General features: G+C 36.4%; 1 protein-coding gene across 2 annotated transcripts in view; it reads right to left on the reverse strand.

The window, feature by feature from the left end:
• Positions 1–13,455, reverse strand: part of PPP4R2 (protein phosphatase 4 regulatory subunit 2) — a 50,844-nt gene that overhangs the window by 8,592 nt on the left and 28,797 nt on the right. For both annotated transcript variants that reach the window (XM_061396396.1, XM_061396395.1), the window contains exon 3: positions 5,791–5,961. In XM_061396396.1, coding sequence (XP_061252380.1) covers positions 5,791–5,961 — 171 coding nt within the window. The remainder of the gene's footprint in view (positions 1–5,790; positions 5,962–13,455) is intronic.

Genomic DNA, 13,455 nt, shown 5'->3' on the forward strand with positions numbered 1-13,455 from the left:
TATAAACCACTTGAAAGTGAAAGTCGCTCAGCTGTGTCCAACTCTTTGCGATCCCACGGACTATATATACAGTCCATGGAATTCTCCAGGCCAGAATACTGGAGTGGGTAGCCAGTCCCGTCTCCAGGGGATCTTCCCAACCCAGGGGTCTAACCCAGGTCTCCCACGTTGCAGGACAATTCTTTACCAGCTGAGCCATCAGGGAAGCCTAAGAATACTGGAGTGGGGAGCCTATCCCTTCTCCAGCAGATCTTTCTGACCCAGGAATCAAACTAGGGTATCCTGCATTGCAGGCAGTCTACCAGTTGAGCTACCAGGGAAGCCCATAAATCACTCAGGGCCTGAAATACTTTATGAATAAATCTTAGTTCCTATCATTATCCCAATTTCATTTGCTATTTACTGTAGATTTTGAGAAGGCACAAACCCTCCAGAGACCAACTTATGGTGAAACCAAACAAAAAATGTTTTTAAAAATATTCCTTTTAATTCCAAAAAGTAACTAAATCTGATGAAACAGGATCACACGTTGTACATTACGTATATACCTTAATTTGCCTGCAATCTGTCCCCATCTATTGACCTAAAAAAAAAAAAATTCAAATCTTATGTACCTAAAAGCTATCGGAATTCAGATATCAAGAATGCTGCTGAACAGAGAAAGACATCTAAGCATAAATTACAAACTGTAAACACCAAGCTCTAAAGTTAGAATTTCCTGTCTTGTATTTTAACCCGAGAAAGATTTTAAGTGACTAAAATTAATATTTTTTAATTTATCTGTTTAAATGTTTGATCATCAAGATGTGCCAATATTCTGGATATACACCAAGATATTCAGCTGGAAAGAAAGCATCCATCAAAATAAAAATCTTTATCTTACTTCTACATTATATAATTATATGTGTGTTATATAGTTATATATTGGGCTTCCCTGGTGGCTCAGCTGGTCAAGAATCTGCCTGCAATGTGGGAGACCTGGGTTCGATCCCTGGATTGGGAAGATCCCTTGGAGAAGGGAAAGGCTACCCACTCCAGTATTCTGGCCTAGAGAATTTCATGGACTGTATGGTCCGTGGGCTCACAAAGAGTCAGACACAACTGAACAACTTTCACATACATTATAAAGCAATGTTCCTCATAAAAAAAGATGAAGGAAATTAAAACACAGAGACCATTAAAGTAAAAGGCTAAAAGAGCTAACCATAAAATCAGACACCTGATTTAAAAAATGCTAAAACAGCCAATAACTTTTATGCATAAAGGTATACTTTTTACTACATCTTTATTTTCTATTAAGGCCCACATTTATACTGTCTTAATTAACAGAATTACTATTTAAATGGAAATTAACTTAAGTATCTCTTAGACATCAAAGATTAAATGTATTGAGTTTTGTTTACTCTAAAGTTCTAAAGAAGTTAGAAATCACCAGTGGAATCTTGTGATACAATCTTATTTAAATCAATATGTTCTTTCTGGATCAGGCTTTAACATCTATATAAATATATACATGTCATAAATATTCATGTGCATATATTTTATACCTCAAGACAAAGGTTAGAAATTGGGATTTATTGAAAAGAGCACTGTAAGTTAAGAAAAAGAAAAATTTGGCCCTTTCAATAATGGTACATAACCGTGAACTAGTATCTACGTCATTCCCTACCCTAAAAGGAATCTGCAGCAACTGACAACACTTTTAACCAGTTAATCACCTTCTACAGTGCCTGAATTACTTTACTTGCTTCAAATAAAAATGTTAAGAAAAATTAATTAGGTTTCTGTTATTTCCTCTCTTTCAATTATAAAATTTTATTAAAGACAGCATCACATCAAAACCTATTACCAACACACAAAGCAAGGCAGTTAAGGGGAGTAAGGAGGGAAGGCTACTAAGCAACCTGGAGTCTCAACAAGTTATGCTAGAAAAGGTAATAAAGAAAAAATAATAAGTCTCTTCTAATAGATTCAACATGCTCAACAAATACTGACACAAATAATGAACATAAAATGCAATAAGTCTATTTTCCCCAAGAGGAACAGGTACACCAGCAAGCAGAAATAGGTAAAAGGAGTAAAAGAACCAAGTAACAAAAGGCTAGAACCCATTCTCTCATCCTTGAATAATCTTAAGCTAACTATAAAGCAAACAATATAAAATCAAAAAAGGAGTAAATGTTTTATATCTACAATCCAGATTTTAAAGTACTGAAAATCTTGTATATAAACCTTTAAAAAAATATGAAGAGGCAAAAACCCTCAGGTGCAGAAACTTACAAGGTATCTGCACTGGTGCATGTAAGCATACAAACAAGTCATTTGGGTGCAAGAGGGAGGGGACACACATATACCTGTGGCTGATTCATACTCATGTACAGCAGAAACCAGCAAATCATGGTAAAGTAATCATCCTCCAATTAAAAACATAAATTTTAAAAAAGAAAAAAAAACAATCCTTTGAAAGTTTTCAGGACTAAGCGAACTCTGATTATGCACATTAAAATAACTTAAAAAAATAACTCCAGAGAAGAAATTTTATAGTCAGGCCATCATGCCAAAAGATAAGCACTCCTCAGTTACAACTGACACATTAGCAGTGATATAACCAAGATTTTTAGGTATCAAATGGTTGTGCACTTTGCCTGCTGCTGCGTAGTCACTTCAGTCGTGTCCGACTCTGTGCGACCCCAAAGACGGCAGCCCAGCAGGCTCCCCCATCCCTGGGATTCTCCAGGCAAGAACACTGGAGTGGGGTGCCATTTCCTTCTCCAATGCAGGAAAGTGAACAGTGAAAGTGAAGTCGCTCAGTTGTGTCCAACTCTTAGCGACCTCATGGGCTGCAGCCTACCAGATTCCTCCATCCATGGGATTTTCCAGGTAAGATTACTGGAGTGGGGTGCCACAGTGGCTAGATGCCCTCATAAATACACAGCCATGTCCTTTTAGTCAACTACCCACAGCAAGGGAAGCTTACTGCTAATTTTCGAGAGGTCTTAGGTCTAACACATTGTCAAAAGCAGAGGAAGACTTAAGTAATTAATTTGCATTCACCCTTGGTGTCCAGAATCTTATAGTTCAGAAAATCCGGCCAACAAGTAAACGGATAATTTCCACTTAAAAGAGGAAAAATTTATATACTGACAATACTAGTTTTAGAATATAATCTTTTCATGCCAAAATAATTTGAAGCATTTATTATAGAGCTTTCACTAATTAAAAACAAAAACAGCAAAATGAAGTTACCAATAATAAAATCACTGAAAGATAAGAAAAACCAAAAAAGATATGAAAGAAACCAATTCATTAAAGAGTCATTAAGGACACGCATGCTCCCTTTCACTTGCAATCAAAGAGACACAAATCCACAGACAGACCCACAAAAATACTGGGGAAAAAAAACAAAAACAAAAACAAAAAAGAACAGCATTTACATATAACACAGAAGCATAAATGAAAATACTCTGTGAGGTCAATCTGGCAATAATAATAAAAATTTTAAGTGTGCATACATGATAACCTAGTAACGGTTTCTACAAAATAAAAAAAGGAACAATAAATCTATACACAAATTCAACATACACCATTCATCATACACAAAAGTGTATGTACAAGGGGGCGCACTACAAGCACTTGTAACAGCTAAAAAAATTAATGCCCACCAAGGGAGCAGAAAAAATGAACTACATAATCTGTTAATATAACAGAAAATAATGCAGCCATTTCAAATAAAGACAAACAGAACACACAGACGTAACTGTACTGATATAAAAATTTCAAAGCTCTTCTAAAAGTAAAATACAACTAGCATACAACATGATCCTCCTTTCTTTTCTTCATATACTCCTAGGACATATGAGGATATTTTAAAAATTATGAACACACTACTGTAATTTTTTTAATTTAAAAGATGATCTATTACGAAGAGCAGAAGAGGAATACTGGCAAAGACAAACCCTTCAACTAAGTGAAAAAGATGCTACTTTTACTCACCACTTTGAGGGAAAAAATTTTTATAGCAACAACTAATCGATGTATATTCAAACACAAAAATAAAACTGAAAAATATTACAAAGATGTTTCAATGTACCACATATCAAATATTATGATATAGATAAAAATGGGTAAATCAAAAATGAAAAATACAAAAATACTAATGTATCATTAAGACTTGAGTTCTGCTTAAGAAAAATAATTTGCAAACTGCCATTTTGAAATACCAAAGTAAAAATATAAATTATAGTTTAAGATAAAAAATATTTTAAAAGAAATTATATTTACGTATGCTTAGGCATTTAAGGACTGTTCAAGTCCTTTTCAGAGGTAGGTCAATTACCTATTTAACAAATTATGTGTGTGTGTGTGTGTATAAAATATCTTGGAGAAGGAAAGGCACCTATTTAACAAATAAAGAAATGAGAAATATTTAATACCTATATAGCTGTGTTTCATCCAATTTAATGTTTAAGAACTGAAAATGGTATTACTAATTTAGAATCACAAGTAGCTTCATATTCACAAAGCAGTGGTGTATAATTTGACCTGTTTGACCATAACTCTTAATTTTAAATGAGCCGTAACTTACTGAAATAAAAGATGAAATTACCATAATGTCTAAGTACTATCAACCTCTGCACTATTTATAAACATCCCCAAGAAGTATTCTTAACCATATTCAATAGTAAGCCTTATGTAACATACTTCCAATACACAGCATGTGGCTTCATCATGGTATATGTTTTAAAAAAATTAGTAAGTAGATATATGCATACAGTTAAATAATTTTCACTAATACAACAGGGTACACGGAAAACAGTCGCCCTCCAATCCCAAACCCCTAAGAGCAGCTTTAATTTCTCCCATGAGTATTTCGGCAACATACCCAAAACCAAAGTTTAAGAATTTGATACCTTAAATCAAACTGCTAAGCAGGGAAACATGACATAAAATAAAGGGTTAAGTGAATTACACTATCTTGTTGCAAATCCCATGTGCTTAAATATCTGAAGAAAAAATTGAGACCATTCATGCTACCTAAAAATACAAATGAAATCTCATCAAAAACTGTCCCTAAATATAAATTCATGGTTAACATATCCACAATTCACTAAATTAGGTATTGTCATTCCACACTCCAATTTATGCCAATTTAAACACTGAACAATTCAACTTCAAAAATACTTCTTGCCTTCAATAAAGGGAGCCCTAAAAATACAAAGTCCTGAAAAGAAAGTATTTAAAATAACAGAATATGACACATAATTTAAAAGTCAGCTTCATTTTTAGTGGAGAGTAACTTTTCAGTGCTATGTTTTATAAAAGGCTAAAACGGTTCCTTACTGGAGGGAAAACAGGGACTCTTACAAAAATATTTTTAATTAAAAAGTAGAATCTAAGTAGAATCCTTTCATAAATTGCTTTTCATTTTAAAAGAAATGTTACTTACCTCAATAACAGGTTCCAAAGTATAAAGATTTATAATATCAAATATAAAATAGAAAAAAATTTTAAATATTTGATGTTTCCACTGTCACACACATTTGAAGTCTAAATGCCAGTGAACCATATAAAGGTGGTTCAAGTGTAAAAAAAAAAAAAAAAGCTGTGAGAATTTCAACTACTTGTAAAATGGAACTCAATAACATCTATCTATCTATCTATCTATATATATCACGAGACATAGAGCTTATTCGAATGAATGATCAAACAACTAGACACTTCAAAACTTTGAGGAAAAATCTTTAATGATCTGCTAAAAATTAAACCTTTAACATAGAATTAAATGCATACCCATTAAATCCAGTGACAATTTTCAGTATTCTTTCCTTCATTTCATCAAAGGGAATATATTCAACATTAGGGTTGGGAGGACCTCTTGGTTCAGGAGCTGAAGTTCTGAAATCATCCATCACCTTCTCCAGTTTGAAAATAAAATAGCCTTTAAATTGGGACCACTGAATCCTATAAGTAAAAAATTAAAAAAATATATATAACACCATGTAGAGTCACAATTCTTGAACAAAAAGTACAAATACAGAATATATCACAACACTAATACTAACAAAATTAAGATCAGGAAAAGTAGTTGTGAGAATGACTTTGTTCAGCAGCCTGCACCACACCTGATCATCTAACTCACAACCTCCTACATGCTTCCATCCAATTCTCCCAAACTCCTGATCCAAACAAAACCTAAATCAGATTACAATCTTGAAAATTAACTACTGGTATTTCTAGTTGAAAGCTTATTGTCTAAGTCCCACTTTCCACATTTTAAACACATTACTCTGCCTCCATCTCTTACAACAAAGGGACGTGTTACTGTCCCCACTTAAAATAAGTTATTAGAAACTGGCCCAACCTTACATTTACAATTTTAAGTGGACTCCCATACCCTAAGCTCTTAACATCCAAGGTATAAATAATGCTTATGTGTGTGTGCTTAGTTGCTCAGTTCTGTCCAACTCTGCGACCCCATGGACTGTAGCCTGTCAAGACCTTCTGTACATGGGATTATCCAGACAAGAATACTCGTGTGGGTTGCCATTTCTTCCTCCAGGGGATCTTTCCAACTCAGGGACTGAACCCACATTTCCCTCACTGGCAGGTGGATTCTTTACCACTGAGTTACCTGGAAAGCCCCCTGTAATGCTTATATAGACTAGTAAATTTTCTTGTCTTGTTATCTGTTAAAATAGTAAAATAAACTTCAATTTCTCCTAGTTCTTTTGCTTTCAACTAAAATTTTTAGTATTTTTATCATTTAAAAGGCATATACCGCACGTTCTATACAAGACATATCTTGCAAAGTAAAAAGTTGATTAATATCTGTATATAACTTGCACATCTGTTCATGAAAATATCAACATCTTTTTATTCCTGTCCCCTCACATTTTACCACTAACATAAGGAAATTTAGTGATGAAATCTGTCTGAATAACCTAAATTCTAAGAGATACAAAGGTCAGGAACGCCAACCATTCCTCCAAACACTGTCACCATTAATGGCAGCAGATAGATCTCATACACAGGAGACTACTTAAGCAAGCTAAGACTGCTAGTCTGCAATCACTCTTCCACCCGGTTCAGCAACCCTACAGACTAAGCCAGCAGCTCTCAAAGTGTGGCCCCAAGAGGTCAGAGCTATTTTCGTAAGAGCAGAGTTGACTTTTTCACTGAGCTGACATCTGCAGTGACAGTGGGTGCAAGCGCAGCAGGGGCAACACGGCTGACACTTGAGCACAAGGCAAAGCAGCAGCACCAGCTCCACTGGCAGCAGCTGTACCTTCCTTATCAACACAAAATCACAATTTAAAAATGAACTATTTTAATGCAAAGTTCAACAAAGCAAATTTCCTAAGTTGTTTAAATCTTGATCTTTGAGTACACATATGTCCTTTTAACCACCCAGTGGTACTAGAACCCGCCTGGCAATGCAAGAGACAAAGAGATGAAGGTTTGATCCCTCAGTCGGGAAGTTTCCCTGGAGGGCATGGCAACCCACTGCTGTATTCTTGCCCAAAGAATCCCACGGACAAAGGAGCTTGGTGCGCTACAGTCCACAGGGTTGCAAGAGTTGGATATGACTGAAGCGACTTAGCATAGCACAGACAACACCATGAAAAATATACATAAAGGATTTCTGTTGCCTAGCCAAATACTGTAGACATCTCAAGTAGCAAAAAGCTAAATACTGGTGCCAGCTGAGTGAGCTATTTTACATAGAAAGCCTTTTTTACTTGAAAGGAATGTCAAATAAATAATGCTTATTCAAAACCAAAAGAAACCAGTAGACATGTTCTCAAAAAAAAATCAAGAAAATCAACTGAAATATTCGTGACCACTGATAAAAATTCAACTTCAAAATAAAAAACTTAAAGTCTAGAAAATGTGAGCTTCACTGTGGGCTTGAAAAGTTCCTGATACATTCCAAAGACATTTCCAAACCTACCACTGTTGATGTGAAAGATATTGTAACACCCTCCCATATAAGTACAGGCAACAAAAAAAATAAACTGAACTGTATTAAAATAAAAAAACTTGTGTATCAAAGGACACTTATCGGCAAAGTGAAGAGTCAACCCAGAGAACGGGAGAGACTATATGCAAATCATCTTTCTGATAAGGTGTTAATATCCAGGACATGGCAATAAAACAGAACTCCACATCCATTAGAGGGCTATCCAACAAAAACCAAAACAAAACAAAGCAACACCTCCCCCCGCCACACACACACACACAGCAGAGATAACTGCTGCCTGGCCAGTATGTAGGGAAACTGAAAACTATGTGGCACTGCCTGTCAGAACGCAGAACAGCAGAGTCACTGTGCCAAAGATGCTTTAAAAGAACCAAACAGTTACTACATGACCCAGCAAACCCATTTTCAAAAGATAGAGATGCAAAAGATCCAAAAACAGAAAGTCAGATGAAACTCACTTACATACAATGCTGGAAACTACTCTAATGTATCTCAACAGATGAAGAGATAAACAAAACGTGCACACACACATACACATACAGTGGGATATAGCCTTAAAGAGGAAGAGAAACTTTCACATACTAAAACAATGATTAATCTTGAACACATCACACTAAGCAAAATAAGCCAGACACAAAAGAAGAAGTATTCTGATTTCACTTTTATGAGGTATCTAGAATAGTCGGAGAGACTGCAGAAAGGCATATGCCAGGGCTTTGGAGAAGGGATGGTTGACACATTATTGTTTAAGGGGTACAGTTTCAGGAGATAAGACTGCCAATAAGTTCATGAAAAGATGTGCATTAAGGAAATGCACATCAAAACCACAAGATACCATTCCACACCCACTGAAATTGTTATATTAAAAAAGATGTATTCAATGACAAGTGTTGGGGAGGAAGTACGACAGGTGGAAACCTACACACTGCTGATGGGAATGTAAAATGGTATACAGCCATTTTGGAAAATAACTTGGCAGTTACTCAAAAAGTTAAAAAAGAGCTGATGTGTGACCTCACAACTTCCTGTTCAATGGGTGGATTATATGGTAGGTAAATTTTATTCACTACTAGCATTTTTACTAGGCAATGCCAAAGAATGCTCAAACCACTGCACAACAGCACTCATCTCACACGCTAGCAAAGTAATGCTCAAAATTCTCCAAGCCAGGCTTCAGCAATACATGAACTGTGAAATTCCAGATGTTCAAGCTGGTTTCAGAAAAGGGAAAGGAACCAGAGACCAAACTGCCAACATCCACTAGATCATCGAAAATGCAAGAGAGTTCCAGAAAAACATGTATTTCTGCTTTATTCACTATGCCAAAGTCTTTGACTGTGTGGATCACAATAAACTGGAAAATTCTGGAGGAGATGAGAATACCAGACCACCTGACCTGCCTCTTGAGAAATCTGTATGCAGGTCAGGAAGCAACAGTTAGAACTGGACATGGAACAACAGACTGGTTCCAAACAGGAAAAGGAGTACGTCAAGGCTGTATATTGTCACCCTGCTTATTTAACTTCTATGCAGAGTACATCACGAGAAACGCTGGACTGGAAGAAGCATAAGCTGGAATCAAGACTGCTGGGAGAAACATCAATAACCTCAGATATGCAGATGACACCACCCTTATGGCAGAAAGTGAAGAAGAACTAAAGAGCCTCTTGATGAAAGTGAAAGAGGAGAGTGAAAAAGTTGGCTTAAAACTCAACATTCAAAAAATTAAGATCACGGCATCAGGTCCCACCACTTCATGGCAAATAGATGGGGAAACAATGGAAACAGTAGCAGGCTTTATTTTGGGGTGCTCCAAAACCACTGCAGATGGTGACTGCAGCCGTGAAATTAAGACACTTACTCCTTGGTAGGAAAATTATGACCAACCTAGACAGCATACTAAAAAGCAGAGACATTACTTTGCCAGCAAAGATCCATCTAGTCAAAGCTATGGTTTTTCCAGTAGTCATGTATGGATGTGAGAGTTGGACTATAAAGCAAGCTGAGAGCCAAAGAATTTATGTTTTTGAACTGTGGTGCTGGAGAAGACCCTTGAAGAGTCCCTTGGACTGCAAGGAGATCCAACCAGTCCATCCTACAAGAAATCAGTCCTGAATATTCATTGGAAGGACTGATGCTGAAGCTGAAACTCTAATACTTTGGCCACCTGATGTGAAGAACTGACTCACTAGTAAAGACCCTGATCCTGGGAAAGACTGAAAGTGGGAGAAGGGGACAATAGAGGGTGAGATGGTTGGAGAGCATCACTGACTCGATGGACATGAGTTTGGGTAAACTCCGGGAGTTGGTGATGGACAGGGAGGACTGGCGTGCTGCAGTCCATGGGGTCTCAAAGAGTCAGACATGACTGAGCGACTGAACTGAACTGAATGGTTTTAAAATTTGATCATGGTGATTATTTAAAGCTATATGCATGATTAAGTTTTCCCTCCTTTCCCTAGATTTCTTTTGGGAAGGGGAATTTGACGCTTAATAGGCAGATGCAGCACATTTTAATTTCTGACATGACTAATATTAACTTCTGAGTACTATCCAATTGCCAGTGGTTACTAAAATTTATCTTTAAATTTCACTAGATTCCCTATAGTCATTTCAGTTCAGTTCAGTCACTCAGTCGTGTCCGACTCTTTGCAACCCCATGAATTGCAGCACGCCAGGCCTCACTGTCCATTACCAACCCCCAGAGTTCACTCAAACTCACATCCATCGAGTCACTGATGCCATCCAGCCATCTCATCCTCTGTCGTCCCCTTCTCCTCCTGCCCCCAATCCATCCCAGCATCAGAATCTTTTCCGATGAGTCAACGCTTCGCATGAGACGGCCAAAGTACTGGAGTTTCAGCTTTAGCATCATTCCTTCCAAAGAACACCCAGGACTGATCTCCTTTAGAATGGACTGGTTAGATCTCCTTGCAGTCCAAGGGACTCTCAAGAGTCATTTAACTAAAACTTAAACATACTAGGGGAGGTTACTGAAATAAGAGTCGTATACTTTTCATTTCTTAAGAATTCTTTCCATAGTTTTAATAATCATTCCCTAAGTCATAACCTGTTTCATGAATTAGAATTTCCATGTACACATTTGAGAAAAAAAAAGATGCATCTTTCCATTAATTGCTTTAAAGTCCACCTATGACACCTAAACACCGCCACATTAATGTAAAGAGCAAGACAAAACGTGATGGGAGACCTGGTAAAGCAAACTATGGGGAGCTTCAACGACTCTAGGTCACTAGAGCAGACAGTAACTAAGTCCCGTAAAATGAAATGAATTACTGAATTTGTACTTTAAGCTTCACATGTAACAAGCAGACTTACTCTATATATCATATCCAACTGATACAACTCAAATTATGACATACATAATTGGGGGGAAAAAAAAGCTTCTATAAAATGTGAAAGGTAACTTTTTAGATGCAACACAACCAATAAAAACAAAAGCAGAAAATGCTTCCCTGAAAATTATGTAATTTGAGCACAAAAACAAGCCATGAGTAAGTCAACTAAAAATTTGGCAACAAAAATAATTTTCTTATGAATGTACTCATAGAAAGAGAAACTAGAAAAGAAAAACAAAACAAAAAAATCCTTAGTTTTCAAATGAAAATAAAATTATTCTAAACAGATGGCTCATGATACACAAACACGTTTTCAACTTTAGAATCAACTCCTCCACATAAAAATTTCCTCCAAAAATACATACTCAGAATTTTCATCTACTCTGCTCAAATTAACTCAAGAATCCACTGAAATGCATTACCGTTAAGTAACTTCACCTCCCTCTGCTTCCTTTGTTCTCATTCCTCTTCATTTTTCCCTTTATGCAGTAGCTCCTCTATGAAGGAAAATACCTCATACCACTAAAAAACGTATTCTCCTTCCAAACACTGCATTCATCTTTTTCCTCTATAGGAACTGGTAAGTACTAGAACAAATATGTTTCCCTCACAATTTTCAGGTTAAAGCTATTTTTCAGAGCCCAAGGGTAGAAAATCCATTTATTTCCCAGCTACTTCTGGAACATTTTAGTGGCCAGCAGCTACATCTTAACTTGTTGCCTCTTACAGTTCCAAATTCTAGTAAGGTGACTCAGCTCACTGCTCTCCACGCAAAATCTGTGTGGGAAGCTAACACAGCAGAGCACAGGAGAGCCCGACACTATCTCCTAGGGAAAGCAGATGCCACACAATCTGTAAACAAAGGGAAATGTGGAAAAAAATGAATGGACGAAAACAAACAAATTAATGAGACTTATCACTGACCCAAGATGACGGGGCTTTGAATCGGGAGACTTAAAGTTTCGTAAGAATTCAGCTATAACAATCTGACTGGAGCAAACAAAGACAAGTCAACTGAATCTGAATTTCATCAGCAGACAAAGTGTGATAAGAATTTAATCATAACTATCTGACAAATACAAGTAAATTTAATCCTAATACTGAATTACATGAGCGGAAGATGGGCAAAAATAACGTAATTGCTTACACAAAATCCTGACATTTTTAAGAACTTTAAAATATAAATTACCAAGTCAGAAATCTCTACATGGAGCCCCAATCAAGAGAACATTCCTTTTGTATAATTATACTTTTATAATATCTTTACCAATTAATTGAGCAAACATTAAAAATGTCAGTGGAACAGAGAGCCCAGAAATAGACCCAAACATAAATGGAAACTTAGCATATGGCAAAGGACAGATTTTTCAGTTAACAGTCTGAGAAATGACAGCCCTATTACAAAACTGTACCAGAGATTAAAAATTAAAAAGATGCCTGTCCCACCCCTTCCAATTCTATATATAGAATACATGCATGTACATCTTCAGCCATGTCTTGATTCTCTGCAACACTATGGACTGTAGCCCACCAGATTCCTCTGTCCATGGGATTCCTCCTCACAGGAATACTGAAGCGGGATGCCATTTCCTCCTCAAGGGTATCTTCCAAACCCAGGGATTGAACCCATGTCTCCTGCACTGGCAGGTGGATACCACTGAGCCACATGGGAAGCCCCATATAGACATAGAATAGTCATCGGAAAAAATTTACGGAACATAAAATGAAAATTCGCCATAATGTGCCCAGTAATCATTACTACAGTACATTTTTAGTAGTATACATATTATAGTAGAAAATATATTTTCTCTAATATATTTTTTTAAATCTAAGCTGGGCATCCTCAATTAGTATTCCTTTGATCCCCCACCTCATTCATTGTGGTACAGTCACCACGTAAGCAGTCTCTGAAAGTAAGATTTTTAATATGTACCGTATTTGATGGTACCATTATTTAATAACCAACTTAAAGAAAAAATTTTAGGTCTGCTTCCAGCTCATTACAATTAAAAGTAATTGCGTTTAATATCGCAATAATAAACTTTGTATGGCATCTATCTATTACCTTAGGATAGATTCCTGTAAGTGGAATCAATGAATCAAAAGTATGAAATA

This window comes from Bos javanicus, chromosome 22, assembly GCF_032452875.1.
Source record: "Bos javanicus breed banteng chromosome 22, ARS-OSU_banteng_1.0, whole genome shotgun sequence".
In the NCBI taxonomy this organism is placed as follows: domain Eukaryota; kingdom Metazoa; phylum Chordata; class Mammalia; order Artiodactyla; family Bovidae; genus Bos; species Bos javanicus.